The 22,036-nt window shown below is 36.9% G+C and overlaps 1 protein-coding gene across 1 annotated transcript; it reads right to left on the bottom strand.

Moving 5' to 3' along the window:
• Positions 1–1,103: 1,103 nt before the first annotated feature.
• Positions 1,104–20,929, bottom strand: LOC128212904 (helicase with zinc finger domain 2-like). The gene is given in 20 exon segments (XM_052918297.1): positions 1,104–2,825; positions 3,073–3,240; positions 4,167–4,323; positions 4,578–4,802; positions 5,335–5,565; positions 6,787–7,172; positions 7,295–7,432; positions 7,542–7,712; positions 7,847–7,935; positions 8,046–9,943; positions 9,945–11,776; positions 11,890–11,937; positions 12,655–12,808; positions 14,790–14,914; positions 16,161–16,197; positions 16,592–16,801; positions 17,544–17,656; positions 19,703–19,742; positions 20,512–20,718; positions 20,832–20,929. Coding segments are annotated over 20 exon segments (6,600 nt in total). The 5' UTR covers positions 20,862–20,929; the 3' UTR covers positions 1,104–2,484.
• Between the last annotated feature and the right edge of the window lie 1,107 nt (positions 20,930–22,036).

The following is a 22,036-nucleotide window of genomic DNA, read 5'->3' as shown; positions in this document are numbered from 1 at the left end:
CATTTGTTCATCCTTTTGAGTATATTAGAACAAGTGTATTATATGTGTCAAATCTAAGTTGGGAGTAATAGTGCATCTTTAATCGAGCATGTCTTAATGTATGGACATTCTATATTCTTTCATTAGGAACCGTGGACAATTTATCGCCGAAGTAGAGCTTAGGCCAAGGCCCGTTCAGGTAAGTACGAAAAAGTAAAAATGCCAAACCTGCAATAAAAACTGAAGGCATAGGGGGGGGGGGTGGGGGGGGGGGGGAGAAGGGTCTAAAATATGAAATTCCAACAAATGCGCATTAATATATCGGAAACCGGGTATTTCAAATATTCAAATATATCGTTTTCCTTTGCTCTAAAATTCATTTTCACGCGACATTAATGTTTCGTATATTATTTATCGAAAGTTGCATATGGTTAGTACTCTAAAAAGTGGCCTACACATACATTTTTGTCAAGCTACGCCCCTGATAAATGCAATGCAAAACAGTTTTTTGTTGACCATAATAGTTTGATACAAATACGTTTTTTATCTAGCTATACGTATCAATGGAACCCTGTTGAAACATACTGAGAAAAAAACATAGACCTCCATCTTGCCAACTTAATATTTTCATACCATACTACTAGGGTACTTTTGAGACTTAAATTGGTTAAACAGTTTTTTCATAGAACGACTTTGGCATTGTTAGAAGTGACAAGCGTAATATGTAGTACTGGTCGTAGACCTTGAAGAATCGCATTTTGTGATCATTTAGTGTTATTGTTCATTTCGTCTTATATGCAAATTTGTCACTCAGGCTTTCCGTACGGGGTAGTGACATTTTCATTAATCAGAGGTTTGATAATGATAAATCTATGGTTCTAATAGCATCATCACTCTGGTGCACGAGAATGGGTACTGATGACACCTGTGTTTTTCTTCAATTCGTCTTATATGCAAACTTATCACTCAGGATTACTTCTTAAAAGTGTTGTACGGGGTAGTGGTTGCACATGTGATAAGTATAGTTACTTTTAAATATTTAAAACTTTGAACTTTTGCATATAATTAATTGAACATTTAACATTCACAATGTGAATGTATAAGCTACAATAAGATATAAGGCGCTGGTTTTAAATGATTTTAATAACAAATATATGGACATAATATTTTAGTCACGAAAATGCAGTTTCACTGCGTAAAAACATATTAATTCAAACAACATAAAAAAAACTGTATCACAGTATGTTAACAATGAAAGACAAATGAAGTTAAACTAGAAAAAAATGAAAATAGAACTGAATTACTGAGAAACAGCCATGTTAATAATTTCAATGAATCTCATGATTAATCTCATTAACCATCACACAAAAACAGGCAAAGAGAATAATTATAAAAAAGCAAAATAGCAACAGCACATTAAAGACATAATACTTAATTTTAAACCATTTCTATTTAGGCAAAATTCCTTGGGAATTGATACACGTAACATGGAAGAAGGTGAAATTATTCTATACCGATGTCCAGCAAAAAACACCAAAAACAATGGTATAGTAACGATTTGCGATCTGATAAGAAACAAGAAAGTTGTCGCATTTGAGAGAACAAACTAATTCATTTAGATTTTCATTAAACAACTGCAATCACCACTGGTCATCAAAGAAAACCCCAACAACTGATGTTACTTGTCGTAGGCAAAACTCATAGAAATAAAGAAATTGCAGCTTAACATTAAATGTACATCAATGAAAAAGCATGAGATCATAAATATAAAAACGCCGTTGAATATAAAAGTACCGATGGATGGGACTATGTAAGACGATTCATAAAAAATCTGCATGAATAACAACAGCCTTACTATATCTGGCATTTTTTTTCGAAACACCGGTATAGTGCAGACATTATCTGAATCACAAATACACCATTTATATAATTATGACAAACATTTTGTAGAAATAAAACAAAAGAATCAAACTGGCAAATAATATTATAAACCAGCAAAAACAAATAATCTCGGATCGCAAGAGAAAGGCAATGAGTTTAAATTAAAACAATCAATAAAAACAAAATAGTTCAAAAAGTGCGTACAATGGGTAACTAGCTGTTAATTGCACATGTATTTATAAAAATAAATCAACATATTTTAAATCAATTAAAAAAAACACAACAACAACAATAATCTAACTAATTGATGGACATTTTGTTAAAGCACTGTATTGATACAAAAAAAAATCATTAATAACTGCTAATAAATATATCCGAAGTAACAATTAATAATGACTACATTAAGATCCAGCCTACATAATTATTATAAATGAACAACATGACAAAAACACATATTATTTAAACACAAACAACATATGTAGTATATCGTATGTTAAGGCGTTAAAATCAACAGACATTTGGTGTTAATAAATAATGATGCAAAATCAGCAAACATGAAAATAAGGCATCAAATAAAACAAAAGCCTTTGCTCCAATGGTTTAGCAATCGTTTGTATAAACCATCTAAAATTGTTTCCCTTGTCCCCCTCTTCCTTTTCGCCCACATTGTTGCCATGACGACCCAGATGCCAGATTCGTTCCATCATCATCATCATCATCATCATCATCATCATCTGGCAAATCAAATGGACCCTCATAGTCGGTGGCCTTTCCTTCGCCCGAAACGAACATCTCATCTCCATATCTACGCATATTATTAGCCTGCTTCTCCAGTAGCATTTCCTGTCTGGTCTTCTTGATGCCGCTTGGTGGGAACTCTTCTGGGGTCTTAACACAACCCCGTCTGTCATAATGCTCGACCAGTTTCTTCCAAAGCACATCGCACGCTAAGAGGTTTTTGTTTCCTGAAATTTAAAATCCATCGACGTGTATGAGAGTACTATAAACCAGTGTTTCCGTTAAAGACAGAAGTAGGGCGTATTCAGTCGCTTTTTTCAAAGAAATTGCCTTATGCTGAATCGTAACAACTGACATTATTTGCTCTGTGCAAAATGCAACAACGTGTATTAATAAACAAATCCCAATGACACTCAGACATAAATCAATCACTGGATTTCGATTTAAAATAATGCTTAAAAAGAGGTTCCTTACCAATAATAATGAGCCCTTTTCTTGCTCTGGTAAGGGCTACATTGACCTGATTCCGGTCAGTGATGAAGCCTAGACTTTGCTTGCACCAGCCAAGGGTAGGGCTCTTCTCGATCTTGTAATGAGGTAGGGAGCGAACCGTACTGAAGATCACATAGTCCCACTCTCCACCTAAACAGTAATTCTCAGATAAAGAAACGTTTAAAGTCAACCAGAACTTATAGCAATCTTTATTCAAATTAAAATGGCATTTAAAGAAGCAGAGCTTGAAAAGAGCGATCGATGCTATAATGAAAGCAATGTTGTTAATCAGGACGTAAAAAGCGCAATTATATGACCGAAACATAACCGTTTCATATTGCATACTTTCAACTATTATTTGCATATAGGTTAGTAAAGCAATGAATTCCAAATTCCGTGACGAGAATGTTTTGTTGAAGAAAACAGTTTGTCACGTAATGCCAACGCTCACTTAACTTTCGTGATAGTTCGTTCAGTAAACAACCAACAACTGTTCAAGTGTTCTAAGTCTTTATTGTTCCACGTTCTTTCTAAGTAAAATAATCAGTATATAATACAGCATGACATTTAAGGTAATCCCACATCCTAACTGCCGTCCATTAAGGACCCAAGGCCTCGTTCCTTGCCTTGCCTAACCCAACTCTCTCTTTACATCCAAAAATCATCTCTCTTATACTAATTTGTGGTCTGAATATGACAGCTTTACAACCCAAGGAATACACGTTTTTGTAATTAACATGACCATTTTGTACATTTGTACCTGGTCGACTGTCAACCACTTTCATATTCAAATGACAATCAAATATGCCCTACATTACTAAACATACAGTATGTAGACACATATCCATTTAATTAAATCTTAATTATATCTTAAATATAACGTATTACGTCACATTCTATACGTAACTCTGTTACGTGACAAGTTATACAGTGATGATTATAAAAAGTAATGTAAGATTAACCGATTGTAAGTTATATACAATGTAAATTATTTGTCTAAGGCGCGTATCACGACAACAAAATGGCTATGACTATTGCTCAAGACATGTTTTCGAAACAAGCAGATAAAATAATACCTTGACTGGAGACGACAGTCCTGACGTTCATTGCTTCTTCCTGAAACTTTTCCTCAATAAGGCGACGTCGGATCTCCGAGCACTGAGCGTTGTACTGGGATATAATACACACTTGTCCATAATCGGATTGGTCCCCAAGATAGCGATACAGTCGAATCTGTTTTGGAAAAAAGATAGGAATTTAAGATTGACTTTAAGTAAGATCAATGCGATGTTAATGGTGGTCCATATTCCATTTCTTGCAGTGGCTTTATATAATTACTTAATGTAACGTTTCCGCATTCTCGTCTGGTCAATGTTCTTGTGTGTATACATTTGAGTTAAAGGTACATGCAGTCTATTAGGTTAATCGTTTGAACATTCTTGTTTTCTCATTCATGAATTTGTTTGTAATTTAAATCCCAATCTTACCACTTCCTCTATTTCCTTAGCATTGCTCCTTGACTGCTCATTTCCGTCCTCAGTTGAAACTGTGAGCCTTTTCTCTTCTCCCTCGACGTGGATCAGAACGTGGGGATATGTCCCAAACTGATCCTGTGGCCAAATCCGCAGCGGGTTGTCACTCCACGGACCTGGTCCATTTATTAGCATCCTGTTATAGAACTTATCCGACGGAAACTCACAAATTTGCGGATGCTACGAAAGAAAAATAAATATGGTCGCTTAATAATAAACAACGCCTACATATCATTGAATTTATTTTAATAATTGACAAGTCATACACTAAGTCGAAAAATGGACAAATAAATGTAACTAGTTTAATAATAATATAAAGACTCACAAAGCAAAATTGTTCGTGCTTGTTAAATAGTGCAAGGATCAAATAGAAAATAATGAGAAAAGTATGATAGTGATAGTGTGATTGATTGTTTTGTATGTTGCTTAATATGTAAGTTAGTATATGTGTTTTGTAATACTTTTTGTGTGAAGGCCATGCTGGAAATAAGTAGTATGTCTGTAATGATTGTACACTTATATTATTATTAGTATTAATCAAAAAGACAGACGTAAGAAAACAATTACGTGTTATATTAACTTTAAAATATTGCTGGTTAAATGGTTAACAGAGCATATCTTTCATACATTTTAATTAAGATAATGTAGAAAAACAATCCTTTTTAATTCAAATCTTGTATGACGGCAAAAACAGGAAAGCAATTTTACTTACCATTCGGTACTGTTTATTCAGCATGGTGAACTGCACGTTTTGGGAACTGCTGGTAGTGGCATATCTTTCAAAAAGGGAAGTCTCCAGCCCAAGTTCCCCGGCCTCTCGGCACATAATGATCGGCCTCAACTGCTTGTGGTCACCAATTAAGACAACTTGTTCGGCCTTTGTGGCGATAATCGGCACGAGGCACTGGGGCTCGGGGCACATGCCCGCTTCGTCAACAATAACCTGGATAAAGGACATGTTCAAATGATTTTATTATCTTCAGATCATGTTCTTTAAGAATATATGACGAAAGGCGGAAACCAAGATATTTTAAATTACGCCCCATTTTACTCTTCTTAATCATCTTTGCCAAAATAGTAAATGAAATCGACCATCAACACTCGAAGATTCAGTTAATAAGAATAATAGGTAAGTTCTTTGGACGGGTAAAGATTACTTAATATAGGCCGAAGACGAACCCGTTGTATTACGTAGCCGATAAGGATGAGAAGTATCTTCCATGGTCGCTCGTGTAAGATAGGCTCACCCCAACCCGATCTTATGGTCTTATACGGAAACGAGGTTTACCGAGCGGCCATGGTAGATGCTTTTTCACCAACCTCAGTTAAACAAAATAGTTAAAATGTGTTCTTTTTGCTAGAACTCTTTTGTGTGTAGTGAAAATTACTCGCGTATAAGCATGTGAAAATGTATGGTTGTCAAATATATGAAAACAGTGATTCAGAATTTGTATAATGATAGTCAAATTATTATTTAAATAGTTCTGTATTATTTCTTGGTGCCATTTGTAATTTTGTTAATAATTTGTATTGATTCGGATTGCTATATTGTTGATATGTGTCATAATTATGGTTAAACCAATGGAATAAACAAACTGACATTCGTTAGACAAAATAAGCGTGGTGAAATACCATAGACGTATTACGTATATACACATATATCTAACGTGTTGGTAAATAACACATCCTCATGTCTATAATCAACGCATACTTCCATTTTGATTATAACTGCATCATCAACATTACATGATTGACCTATTAACTCCATGTAAATTTGAAGAAAAGACACTACTGGATGTTATTCATAGATACCGCTGTTTTAGTAAAGATATACTTCATAAAGGATGCTAAAACTACAAGTTTCCTCTTTTTACTGTAAAAATAGCCCACAAAACGGTCACGTGACCAACTGATCGGATATTAAATCACGTAACCCACTGATCACATAATGTGTACGCATGTTCCAGGATAAAAGAGAGTAATGTACTTTGGGAACATGTAACACATGACATAATAAATTATTAATGATGCACTCGACCAAAACTCATTCAACGGGTTGATGCTAATAGTTTAATAAAAGAATGCGTTTATAAATCATAATATACAGTTAAATAAGAATATAGTTTTGTATTGAGATATACATTTGACTGAATAATAAACAAACCTGGTGAACCTGTGTGGCCTCCAACACTTTTGGGTTGGACCCAACCGCCGTGGTACAAAGTATCACATCATGGTTCCTGATTTCTGCGATGGATGCCCCGCGTATTAGATGAACATACTTTGGCACCTGCACAGGGTCTGGCGCGTAGTTTGTTCTTGCAAAATACCTATCCATTGCACGTATTTCCTCTGAATTTGGCTTTCCCCTTTGTCTTATCAGGTGGTGGAGAGCTACTGACTTCAGGTCTGCGTCAGCATGTAACGATCTAGTGCTTTTCTTTGACAAGAAGGTACGTCCAGGTATCGGAAAGTCGATGGCCTCTATCGATCTCCCGTAAACACGGACGAACTTTGGCTTGAATTTGAACATCCTTTCCAACATCCACTCTATTAATATTAAGTTAAAATTGTAACAAAATATCCTTTCAATAGTATATGGAAAGTAAATTTAAAATAAAGGCATTTCTTATAAGGTCATTTGAATAAAATAAAATACACAAGTTACATACTTGCTACAAGGTCCACCGATTTGTTTGAAGGTCCACAGAACAGAACTTGCTTTTTAGGTTTTCCTTCTTTGTGTAAAATGTTGTTGATTTTGTCGAAAAGATACATTAGCTTAATACCAGTGTATGTCTTGCCAGTGCCTGTAAAGATGAATTCACAAAATAAGCGTAATCATTCGTTAGATATTTTTTGACAGTCATCATGAAAAAGTATCCCAGTTCAGGTAAAAAATCTTAAACACTGACGTACCTGGTGGCCCTTGGATCAGTGTGAATTTTGATGCCAGTGCCTTGTCAATTGCTTCTTGCTGCTTTTCATTGTTAGGCGGAAGAATGTGGGTTCTTGTGTTTTGTGTGTTGTCACATTCATCAAAGTGTAGATCCCGCACAATCATTTGCACTATGTGTGCATGGTCTCGATCTAAAACAAAAGTCGTACTATTTTTGACAACATTGCCCAGATGGGATCAATTAACTTCTTGTGTACTGGAATTTATATTATGACAATGAATCATAAATTAAGAATATGCATAATTATATAGCTACTATATTTACCCAATTCTGGTATTGGTCGGTTTAGAGCGATACACGTGGCAAGGGAAGTCTTAGACGTAGGAAGTCTCTTAATGAAGCTCTCAGTACGCCTATAAAATATATACAAACTTATTAAATATTAAGATTAATACATATAACATTTTTGGAGAACTTATCCTAATCGTTAACAATGTATTATCAAAAATATTATTCACTTCACCTGTCAACCTCAGACTTCCTCAGTATTTCCACGCTGAACTTTGTTGTTTTTGGGTCGTCCTTCATTTGCAGTGGTACGGACGGCGTCTTGTCGTGGAGGTCAAAATGGACCGTCAGTTTACCAGACGACCCTGCGTTTTCCCGTTTCTTAACACTCTTTATTTCTGCATGTCCAACCCAGTGGTTTGGAAGTGTGTCAATGACTGATCTAATTTCACCAGATCTTATCTCCGTTCCAGGAATAGGTGCCTTGAGGCAAAGCCAGTCATAAGATTGAGCACTTCCTTCACTCTGACAGTCATACTCGTCCTCCGTCTCAGTGCCAGAAAGCTCTATGTTTCTTGTCTCGCAATGAGACAAACTCAAAACAAACTTTCCCTTTCGATCCGTGAATTTGATCGGTACATTGTTAATGACACATGATTCTTCATTGCATACAATGCCTTTAGCAGCTTCCATTAGAATTAGCGGCAACCAACGTTGAAGGTACTGACTTACACTCTTGTATTGATCCAAAGTACGAGCTGTCACATAATGAAACAAATGTAAGACTGGGTCATCAGCGTGAAGCAAGCAGAAGTTAATGTTGTTCGTCATTTTATACAACATCGGTTTCGTGACGAGAAGACCCTTCTGCGGACCTGCAGTCATTTGCACGTGAACAGTTTGTCCACGAGAGAATACCATGGTAAATTTGGTACTTTGTTGCAGCAACTTTAAGTCTCTGCATTCAGTGCTCACATCATCCAAACCAATAGGGCGGATGTTTGCTTTCGAAGAAGCTGCAGATATGTTTCTTCGAAGGTCTTCAAGCATGCCTTCTGAAGCTGATTTTAACATCTTGGCCCAGTTATGCAATGGGATAAACACCACGCTCTTTTGTGCGTTCAGCTGGAGAATGTTTCCACGGTCAGAGGAATATTGTAGGGGCTCTCCTTTAAAATCATACAGGCGTTTCCTCCATGTTGCCTTCACAAGGTCCCAAGTTGTTTTGGTATCCTCTTTGACCTCTGGTCTAAAACCAATGTCTAGTAGACTGTAGTTCAGGGCTCTATTTGCTGTCTTGGCATTTTTCAAATATGGAGAACACAATGTGAATCCCTGATCTGTAATGTCATCTATGAAACAGCTCATCATTTCTGGGTTCTCTTGTAATTTCACGGCTTCCCTCAATGCTTTACATCCTTGCTGGTATTGTTTGGAACGCCTGATAACTGAATTGATATGGGTGCATATTTTGTCAATTTGATCCTTAGTGTAAGGATTCGGCGATTTTCGAATATAGGCTTTTAAGAGCCTGTGTATAACAAGATCATTGTATCGTCGGATCGGAGATGTGAAATGAGTGTAAGGGTACATGTTGAGGGAGTAGTGTTTTCCATCCTCCGGAGTGACGCTTGCTGCACAATGATATCCAGCTCGCTGCTGAATGTTCAACCACTGTTGGTAAATGACATTCTGCAGGGCAAACACTGTATCCTCTTGTAAGCATCGGGCTGCAAATGATGGATCCTTTTTCATTTTCATCCAAAGCTGCTGTGGCACTAGTACGGACTTGTCAGCACCGCTGTTGTCTGCAAGCGCATTGTCTGTTCCTCTGGTACGATCAATGATATTCCTGTCTTGGAACGTAGACATGACATCTATATACACACCGTTCTTCTTGACAAATTCTTGAAGTCCTTCCTCTGAAGGTGGTGGTTGTCTACGAATGGGCACGCAACGATCAAAACGTCTACACAGTATTTCTGCAACCTTCTTGTTTGCCATAATCATAAATTCTTCCACCAGATAATGGGCTTCCGAAGTCTTAACTTGTGATTCTTCTTCTAAATTTTCTTCCCAATCGTTGGTCAAATCTAACATTGCCTTTCCGAGTCGCCTCTTACGGATTTTTTTTTGCAAGTGTAAAAAGTGATTTAACATCTTGTGCCAGCTGGCTTTGTTCGCTGGTGCTCATAATAAAGTTTTGCGCCTGGCTATATGATAGTTTTCCCTTTGATTTAATGATAGACTCGACTAAAGAATAATTGTTTCCTTCCATTTGTATGGGTCTTCCTTGATTGTCGAGAAGGAAAAATATAGTCAACGTTAAACGCCTTTTGTCGGCATGTAGACTGCAAATGCTTGAGCTCAGAGGCTCTGGTATCATGTGTCGTGGCTTTTGGATACCTGAATAAAAAGTAGTGGATCTTTCAAAAGCTTCCACATCGATCGGATCTCCTGCCTTCACAAAGACAGACACATCTGCGATATGGACGCCAACGCGATACCCTTCGTCAATGCGTTCTACGCTCAGTGCATCATCAAGGTCCGTTGACTCAGGCGGATCTATAGTGAATGTGTTCAGGTTTGTCAGATCAGTGCGGTCACGCAGCAGGTGACTATCAGGTTCATCACCACCGCGTCGGTCCATTTCCATAGAGATGCACTCCATACTTTTTACTGTATCCTTCTTGTACACAGACGGAAGCCCATGCTGTAGATTCAGAACAGCTAAACCCTTCGGAATGCTGCTTCCCCAATGCATTATCTTTACAATCGCACCCAATGGATACACACGCCTCGGACTCCAGGAAATCATTGCAACCAAAAACACGAAAGTTTTCTGTCCCGATGTATTCACATCATATATTTTCGGGTTGCACAGCTCTTCTGTATGCTCGTCGTAGTCATAAACTTCTACTTTGAACCTTTTCATCTTATGACCAAATCTGTCTATGACATTTTTGTTGATGACATGGATCTTCGGGATTGTTCTGCACATCGGTCGGACAAGATGGCTTTCAATAGTATCTAACGTGCAGATAAAGACAGGATGGTCTTTACCTTTGTGACGCTGTCTGCTTAGAACTCCTAACACTTTGCCATATCGCTTGTCGTGTTTCTCTTCCTCATCCAATAATTCAACCAAAACTTCATCTTCATTAAACACCTGACCAATCTTCGATCTCCCTGAAATCTCGATAATAGAAATTCCGTGTGTTGTATCAATTGGTATACAAAAGGCTTCGTGTGACCCCTTTATTTCTATCGTGCACCTCAAATACTTCTTAGGATTTTGTAGCATTTTTTCGCGCATTTGATCTTGTGTCAAAGCCCTTTCATAAAAAGTGTCCCTGTTGTTTACATCAGGACCTTTATCAGCAAATTGGTGCATGAATGACTTGTTTAGCTTTATACCATTTTTTAACATATTATCATTGGCTTCTGCAAACTCACGTTCACCTTGTGCATCATCGTCGTAATGCATGCAACTTTGTTCATAGAATGATATTTGTTCTCCTTCTTCTGGTACTTCAATTTCATCCAATGCTTCTTCTATATTTCCTATGGTGTCATTACTGCTGCTGCTTGACGCAGAGTCATCGGAATCGAACGAATACTCAGAATCAGAGTCAAACATGCTGGCAACCTCATACGAAACGTCATTTATTGCGCTACTCTGGCTTTCGTGTCTCGGATGTGGTCCATGCCCATCTAGCTGCAATCTCCTAGGAATTATGCCACTGCCAGGTTCCAAGTGACCGATTGGAGTTTCAGTGGAGCGGTCTCTGATCGGACGTCTCGCATTTAGCTGTGAAGGACTGTGTATGACTCCGTCTGACAGATTTTGTCGACTTTCAATGGAGCTTCTCTGTTTTCGAGATCCTGCCAATTCAGCCTCAGTTTGTGCTTTTCTTGCTTTATCAACATCTGCTTGGCTAGCAAGAGCAGGGCTTCTGGCTTTTGCTGGATATAAGAAAAGGTTAGAAAATAAGAAGCAACTGAACATTGCGTAAATTGAATTGCCAATAAAACATGTACGGTAAATGCGAAATGATCAATTAAATATTTAAACGTACGTCTTCGTCGTTTTTTCTTCTTCTTATGATAAACGGATCGAAGTGTTGCTGGCCGATGACTTTCTTCATTACTCTGCAAGAATAATAGAAGCGCTAAAAGCGTTGAAAAGTTGTAGGCGCGACAAAAATGCTTTTTTACAATCCTGTTCACAGGTAATAATTATCGAATCCAAAAATGATTTAAAGCGGCCGCAAAATGTAACTAAACCGATTAGTGCCTGTCATTACCTAAGAATAGGTAATAACAATAGGAAATGTGAATTGATGAAATTTTAATACCATTAGCTAGTTTCACGACAGATACTGATACAACCTATATGTACTAGGACATATGAACATGGCCTTCATATCGCAAGTTAATTGCTAGTGTACAGTTAATGAAATGAAACCCGATATTGGCTGAGGACATTCTGGCTATTTGAAGCGATTGAATTAATACAGGGTCGTTAAGTCATCATATGTCCGTTTTTTGCGTAAGTCACCAATATGTATTGAAGATTAATTTGGCTTGCTTTCATATCAACATTAAGGTTGCAATGTTATGAACGTATTCAAATAAAGCGTATTTTAATTCGCACTATTTTAAACCGCATGACACCATACATTCCAACTTTGTAAGTCCTGCGCACTTATTCTTTTAACTAACAAGCGACGGTGAGCGAATAATAATTGACAAAATTTGAAATTCACCTTATGTTCGATTAGTGTATATGAATTCCCTTACTTACAGTACAAACCTTTATTAACAATAACAGAACAGAGAACAACTTTCTAATTTGTTTAGTACCTGAAAATGTACGTTCGTACCGCGCAGCCAATCGCCATCAGGGTCCAGATTTTCATCTTGTACTATGGCTGGTAGCTGGGATTCTATGTCACTCTTCAGTTTGTTCAGGCGCTCAATATCTTCCGTTTCCTGCTCAGAAATAGGTACAATACGACCGATGATAGTGAGACGGTACAATACGACTGATGATAGTGAGACGGTACAATACGACCGATGATAGTGAGACGGTACAATACGACCGATGATAGTGAGACGGTACAATACGACCGATGATAGTGAGACGGTACAATAGAACCGATGATAGCGAGACGGTACAATAGAACCGATGATAGCGAGACGGTACAATAGAACCGATGATAGCGAGACGGTACAATAGAACCGATGATAGCGAGACGGTACAATAGAACCGATGATAGCGAGACGGTACAATAGAACCGATGATAGCGAGAAGGTACAATAGAACCGATGATAGCGAGACGGTACAATAGAACCGATGATAGCGAGACGGTACAATAGAACCGATGATAGTGAGACGGTACAATAGAACCGATGAGAGTGAGACGGTACAATAGAACCGATGATAGCGAGACGGTACAATAGAACCGATGATAGCGAGACGGTACAATAGAACCGATGATAGCGAGACGGTACAATACGACTGATGATAGTGAGACGGTAAAATACGACCGATGATAGTGAGACAGTACAATACGACCGATGATAGCGAGACGGTACAATACGACTGATGATAGTGAGACGGTACAATACGACCGATGATAGTGAGACGGTACAATAGAACCGATGAGAGTGAGACGGTACAATAGAACCGATGATAGCGAGACGGTACAATAGAACCGATGATAGCGAGACGGTACAATAGAACCGATGATAGTGAGACGGTACAATAGAACCGATGATAGTGAGACGGTACAATAGAACCGATGATAGCGAGACGGTACAATAGAACCGATGATAGCGAGACGGTACAATAGAACCAATGATAGCGAGACGGTACAATATAACCGATGATAGCGAGACGGTACAATAGAACCGATGATAGCGAGACGGTACAATACGACCGATGATAGCGAGACGGTACAATACGACCGATGATAGCGAGACGGTACAATAGAACCGATGATAGCGAGACGGTACAATACGACCGATGATAGCGAGACGGTACAATACGACCGATGATAGCGAGGCGGTAAAATACGACCGATAATAGCGAGACGGTACAATAGAACCGATGATAGCGAGACGGTACAATAGAACCGATGATAGCGAGACGGTACAATAGAACCGATGATAGTGAGACGATACAATAGAACCGATGATAGTGAGACGGTACAATAGAACCGATGATAGTGAGACGGTACAATAGAACCGATGATAGTGAGACGGTACAATAGAACCGATGATAGTGAGACGGTACAATAGAACCGATGATAGCGAGACGGTACAATAGAACCGATGATAGCGAGACGGTACAATACGACCGATGATAGCGAGACGGTACAATACGACCGATGATAGCGAGACGGTACAATACGACCGATGATAGCGAGACGGTACAATACGACCGATGATAGCGAGACGGTACAATACGACCGATGATAGCGAGACGGTACAATAGAACCGATGATAGCGAGACGGTACAATAGAACCGATGATAGCGAGACGGTACAATAGAACCGATGATAGCGAGACGGTACAATAGAACCGATGATAGCGAGACGGTACAATAGAACCGATGATAGCGAGACGGTACAATACAACCGATGATAGTTAAGCGGTACAATATGACCGATGATAAGGAAACGATACCAATACTATCGATGTTGCGAAACGGTATAATACGATCGATGACAGCAAAATGATGTGAACGATGATAGCGAGATGAACTATTCCGTTTTCAAACAGAGATTTAAATAGAAAACTCTCTAAAGATTATTAGATAATTTGAACCTTACTTTAAGCAAAGAAAAGCGCAACATTGTTTTATGTAATGAACAACCCAAACACATACTACTACTACTAATAAATTATGTTCAAACGGTTTCTTATCATGTCATGGAAAAACAAGTGTACATGTATCACACCGATTTCATACCGTGGCGTATCTGTGAGCAAGTTCACATTTTTGCAGAGCAAGATCAAAATCTCCGGAAATGATCAAGGCCCGGGACCATATCTCCAAAGCCTCGACGTCGTTATAGTCGCAAAACTCTTGAAGGACTGAAATGAACACATATTTTTTTTAATAATTATGTTCAATGGAATGTATGAACTTTTCTAAGATTGGAGAGGCCCGTTTCATGATGCTATGATTCAATAGTATCAATGTACGTAAAACAATATTTCGTAAGATTAAGAATTTCGATTAAAATGTGTCAGTGTTACAATTAACACAATACGTTTGTCATGCAAATTAAAATAATTCATGTTTGAATTGAGAAATAAAACTATTACGTAGGAAATTGGTATGTTTACTATAGTGTACAGAAATATCAACTCGAAAAGGCGCTCGTACGACACAATAGTTGATAATAAGGCCCCCTTAGTCGTAACTACTATACTCTTAAATCTGTGCAAACATATTTTTTGGTGTTCTTTTCTTAAACTTTGCGTTCTCTTTTCAGTCTGGTTAAAGGTGCACTCTTACTCCAAATAAGATTTACAACAGTTAATACAATTGTTTTGATATACCGAAAAGGATGAATAAATGTCGAAAAAAATGGTTCTTAAAAATGATACCGAGTTTAATTTGAAAGAAAGACGCAGAAAACACGGTATTTCTACCTTATAAAATGATAGAGGTCACAGTAAATATTTAAGCATTCACCAATCATTTAATATATTTGCGTTTTCTGCTATTAAATACACGGTTACAATCTTAGATATCAGTAATTCCTATTTTCCATAAATGCATTCTAGTAAGTAGTTAAAGGTTTATCACTCAATATATACAATTGTTTTACATGTGTATGTTTTGATTTTGAACTTGTCAGTTTAAATTTAATGACACAGTTTTGTAGCAAACGAACGTATGCATGCCACTGTGATATTTTTTTTATTGAAATGGGCCCAAGGATTTGGAGATTAATCTTGTTGCCGAAATTAAACACTTCTTGTTTACACACCGACAACGTTTTCTTAAAAAATCAATGACGAACAGTCTGCATTTGTCAACAGTATATAAGAAATTTAAGAAGCAATTGAAAATATAATAATAAGCTTTGCATAATGTGCCTAGGTTCAAGGTTCAAAAGAAAAACTAAAACAGCTAGTGTACTTTAAGTTTACTTTATCATAATTCTTAATGGAAAAATCATTATGTTTATAGTTACCCGAATGCAAAGCGAATAATAAGGTTCTTGGCATACATTTTTTTCTGATTCTTTTAAATCATATTTGGAAAATTACATATACATGTATACATGTTTTATAAACCTGAATGAAAAATAACTTTGAGTCTACTTACTTATGCTGCAAACTTTCTTGACTTGCATATGGTCGCCCTGAAACAGACGTTGTTTTGTATTAATTCTTTAAGTTCATTCTAAAACAACACAGTTGTCGGAAAATGACAGTCAAATAGTACTTAGTTACACCTAGAAAAGTGCAGATACCAAAGTTCATTCGAGTGTCCCAGTTGATCAAAAAGTATTGCTACATTTAAAATAAAATTGTAAGATAAAGTTCATGTGAACACCTTGGAAGATTTCCTAGTTACTGCAAAGTTTTAACACGGCACTGTCTCTGATGTGCCGACTCCGACGATGGAACGGCTATGACATTATTTCAAATATTTACTTTGAAATCCAGACAAGGAGCAATTCGGGAAATACATGAATAAACTACTATACATAATATTACTTATGAAAATGTAAAAAGAAACACTACTAGTATTACCAAATGAAGAAAGCAACGAGCTGTTCTCCATAGCGACTCCTTGCGGTCTGGGTGTTCACGGATGTTCGCGGGCCCGAGCAGTAAGAAATGTCTTAAATTCACATACACACGGTTGATGTCGGCGTCGATCATTATACACACTTGCCATCGTTTACGACGCTCCGCGAGCTTCGCAATGCGGTCCAGCTCATACAGGAAACGTCTGATGCTCTTCAAAGAGGAAATATATGATTCGATGTATGACGTCCTTCAATTAGTACATGGTGGATAACCAATATTTCTTTTATTAGTTTAACCAGTACTAATTTAAGATAAAAATATATGTAACGTGAGCATTGATTCAGATAAAAATTAAATATATATCTGTTTTATAGTAAATTCAAATATGATAAAGAGCATTGCTGAATAATTACAGACATTTTACATATTTTAGAATTACCCCAAAAACTTTGTCCTAGTATCTTCCCTTTATGACGGCTTACATTTATTCAATAACAACCAAAAGTGGTGACTTAGCATTATGTAATATTTCTTTCTTCACAATAATAAATTTAAATTAAAAAGGAACCTCTGTATTGCACTTTATGGTAGTTTTCTAAACGTATTGCATGCTAATATACATACTATATAATTGCATATAATATAACATAAAAGACAAGGCCATCGGATGGTCACCATTACGCCAGACATGGTTAAGCATATATTCCTTACTTTTAAACAATTAAATTATTAACACTACTTTTACTAACGTACGTTTATTTAAACTATAAAACTTTTTTTCAATGAGCTCGGACGAATACTGGGGCGATGCAAATCCTGCCGATGACTTAACACAAGTGTTGTGTGTGTAGTATTTCAATCTTACAAAGAAGCAAGGTATTACATGCCGGTGCGGTCGATGGCTACGACGACGATACCGATGATTCCTGGGCAAACAAGAAGCCCTACATACCTCGTATCGCATCTGGACCTCAGGAGGCGGCACATTGTAGACAATGTTGTCCCACAGCGCCTTGGACACATTCGCGTGACTAGCTGTGTTCCATGTAGGATCATACACCGTCGCTGTGATGCGAGAATTGGGTAAATAACATGCGGGTTATGTTGTAATCATCGATTCCATAACCGAGTTTCTGCAATTGTACCATCGTCGGATTCCCCCGATACACTACTACGCTACGTGCAACGGAAAATGTACCGTGGGTGCCGACGATGCAATTTTACACGAGCGCTTTAGCGCAATTGTATTATTTCAATTAGGTGGGTAGTGGATGACGCAATGTTTTTACCATGATGTTAAAGATAAAGTTCGGTGACTAACGTGCGATAAATGTAATAGGGTTGTAATTGACCTGCATGTGCAGGTTAGGTACTGAACGGCGGAGGAGTCCTTGTTACCCATTCGGAACCCCTCGGCCATTTTTATTGAAAAGATCGGATTGTATATGGACGGTTTACATACTAAGAAATCGGTGTGTTAAAGTCCGCTGCAAGTAGATCGCGTTATAATTTAATTTTGCAGTTAAACTTGATGACTTTACTATTGGGAATCTTAATACTGTTTGCAATAATACACATCACTGGCAATCAATTTAAACTTATATCAACAAATACAAGCTAAAACACTACTTTTAATTAATGATATAATTCAAAATTTTACGAACTACTTTAACCGATTAACCAGCATTCATCCGATGTTGTTTCCGATAAAAATGGCTGAGGTGCTCCGAATGAATTGTTACCGTTCCGCGATAGGAGTTTATGTTTAGACGAAAACAAAGGAAACTAGTTCAAACATGATACAATTCAAGGAAACCACAACGCAATCCTGATATAGAATTAATTACTTAACATGTTTAAAACGGAACGCACACGTGAAATATTGTTTCAACTTATCGAGAAAAATAATGCAATATAACAGTATGTGTATTGTTGTTTCTCAAATGGAAGAGGAACAATCGCCCCTCAAATTGCCGCTTAAAGTACGCCAAAAGTTAGTTTGTAATTGTTGTTTTTTTATGTCGAAATAAATTATAACTGGACGATTACACAAATAACCAAAACTAAATTAAGTGAACCTTGCTACACACTGCATATTGTCTCTTGCAACTTTCAAACCAAGTTTCGTTTGAAAAGCTTCTTGAGTAGCTTTCTTTGTCGATATATGGGCATAGTTCATTTTTTATTAAAATCAGAGTTATAGGCCGTATTACATATGTGCATATTTTCATTTGGAGCATGTGTAATAAATTTCATTCGAATATAACGAAGGGTTTTAGTGTTATGACGAAAGATACAGTTTTGCACGACGCCGAAGTCACCAATATGTAGGTAGCGACAAGTAAAATTGCTAATAGCTAATTAAAAATTCAAGCAGATTGCCACAATGGGAAGTGAAAATAGAGTTGGTTATAGGCATTAATATTATAAAAGTAAACATAATAAAGTACTACACGGCTTTGTTCGTAAATTGAGCAGGTTTATACATTTTTGCATTAAGAATAGCAATGTCCTACCAACCAACTTTCTAGAACTATTGAACATTGTTTTCATGGTAAAGAACAATAAACAATGCCTATAGAAAATAGATGTTAAAAATGATCTGATTTTAAAAATAAATGAAACATAATTTCGTAAACAATTTGTCGGGCAAAGGAGATTTCGATTCGGGAAAGTTCAATTTGACAGCTTTCTGCCCGACTGGGCAAAAAGTGTAAAAGTATTATCGTGAAAACTTTTATTGTCAGCAGTCTCACTGGTTTCCTTTCATTTTCGCATGAATTGGCTAGTTCCAAAACAAAAAACAAAACAACAAAAAAAAGTTGTCAAAACGTTCAATCTGTGAGAGTGCAGCTTTAATGAAACTCATGAGTTGAAACTATAATAAATTAAAGTAAACTAAAACTTGAACTAGTGCCAGAATTGATTAACGTTATGTACCCTGAATACGAAAATACCGATCAATAACTGGGACATATCGACACGGATATTTGTCAGAAAATCAAAATTGCATTTAACTACGCAATAAACTACTTAATTAACACACTACAACCCCGGATCAAAATTGCAATCAGAATCGAGATTGTGTTGTCATAAAATGATTGTTTTTACCTGTATAGAAATACCGGGCAGACTGCACGTATTCTCCAATCTGAAATAAGATGAATACATGACATATGCATGAAATAATAACAAATTCATATTACGTCCTTATTCAAAATCTCATTTTCATAAAATTATATACAATACGGAAACTATGAATCACTTAACCTTTGAAAATAAACACCGGTTCATTTTTAAATATTCTTGAATGCTATACATGGACTCGAACATTGTATAGCCATTGGCAGTGAGTAAAACCAATGAGACCCAAGCACAATACTTTAACAAGGGCGCTGCAAGTCGAACACCAACGCTCAGCCGAGAAGGGGCATAACTCAACAATTATTTAAGCTTGAGCTATGGGCCTTGCTTTATCTGTGAATTTTATCTCTGACAACCGTACAACAAGGCCAGGGACCGACCCAGGATTCGACAATAGACTAACGCCCTCCCTAAGAATAGATATTTATTTGGTTTTAAGTGTTGGCAGGGGGATTTGGGTGTACTCTTCCAATTCTAATCCGAAATGGTGCATTTTGGGCGTTTTTGTTACTTTTTTTCTCCTATTTTGAAATAAAAGGGTAAACTTGGACAAACTAAGGGGGGAGGGGGGCGCCGCCCCCTAGACCCTCTAGTGAAGGCCATGACAATACCTAAGCTAAGATGCATCGTATCGATGTACATACAAACAAATGGCGGGTCCTAAGTAATGACAATGGGTTTACCAGGGCACGGGATGCGGAGTAAAATAAATTATTACCATGAACAATCTTATTTGGAATCTTAAACAGTGTACCTTTAAATTAAAATGAAAATACCTTGTTAAAAATAAAGGAGCACTCCCCAAACCAGTCAGCCAACTGCTGCTCGCTCAAATCAGGGCCCAACCCCGTCGAGAGTCTGTCCTGCTCCTCTTTGATCCCTACAAGCGCCTGAAGGACCAGTTGCTTCGCCTCATCTATATCGTCCCTTCCCACCGCCTCATGGGCCCGCTCTATAAGCTGGGAGATGTTCTCACCGGCCATCTGTAAAAATATTATTAAGTATATACGTATTTCGATTACAATTGATGTGAGAAAATATGATTGAAGAAGTAATACATGAATTAAGAGAGTAATACCTAATATAAGGAGCAAACCCAATTAACGAGGCTCGAAATGTATAACATCAAACACTGTTTTCCGTTATAAATGTATTACAAGATATATGTACATCGTCGATTTAATTCCTTGTTTGATGACATTGTAATTATAGTTTACATTCTTGGAACGACACACCGCCACTTATTCCCATTTTATATAAAATGTAATTACAATTGTGACAATGTATTTTTCAATTATTCTTATAGCCATGAAATGCAATAACAGTATTTTTCTTCCGCAAATATATGTTTGAATACAGAATTTTTTTTTGAAGTTTTAAATTTACATTACCTTGATCAGTATGGCATTATTTCACCCGAACAAAGCTCTGGTATATAAGATAAAGATATCAATGACATTAGTGCAAATTGTCTTATGTTTAATAATATATACTCCACAAATAAAATATTATTTCAAAGTTATAGAACCGTCAACAAGTTATGTCCATACAAACTCTGAAGGTCTTTTGATGTAATATTTGTGTTTATATGTGTCACACTATATTGATAAATATTTTCCAAAATCATATTCTATGAATAGCAACTTACATAATGTCCATTGTTATTTATCGATTACGAGATTACGAGAGCTTTCCTGCTTTCGCTTTCGTTTTCAAAAGCTATTTTTAACTGTGACTATAATGGCTCGTCGTTCAGAGATTGCGTTTTTGAAAAAAACATGGTTGCTAGTATCTCAAAACATCAATGCTACCTGTTGTGTGTTATCTATTTCTAAGTAATAATAAAAAACATGCACGAGTTTACAATATCATATGCCGCGACATGATAAATTAATTCATAATTACAAAATATTGCCACAAGCTAGTTGTATTGTAGTTGTTTAGACTAACGTGTAATGTTTTGTAGTACATTAGACTTACGTGTGTTGTTTTGTAATATATTAGACAAATGATGTATAGTTCTCGATTAAAGTTAGGTGTTATGTCTTGTTGTCGGTAAACTAAGATTTGATGTCTTGTGGTTGACTTGACTTCTGTGTAATGTATTGTGGTCGACAAGACTAAACCTTGTTGTCGATTAGACTAAAATGTAATGTCTTGTTATGTGTTAGACTAATATATAATTTACAGTGGTCGATTTGACTAATATATAATGTTTTGAGGTCAACCAAACTATGGCATTATTTTGTGGTCGATTTGACTCAGATATAAAGTACTGTGGTCGATTAGATGAAGTTGTTA

This window comes from Mya arenaria, chromosome 13 (genome assembly GCF_026914265.1).
Source record: "Mya arenaria isolate MELC-2E11 chromosome 13, ASM2691426v1".
Lineage (NCBI taxonomy): Eukaryota > Metazoa > Mollusca > Bivalvia > Myida > Myidae > Mya > Mya arenaria.
Note: the sequence above shows the minus strand (reverse complement) of the source record. Positions and strands in the feature narration are given on the sequence as shown.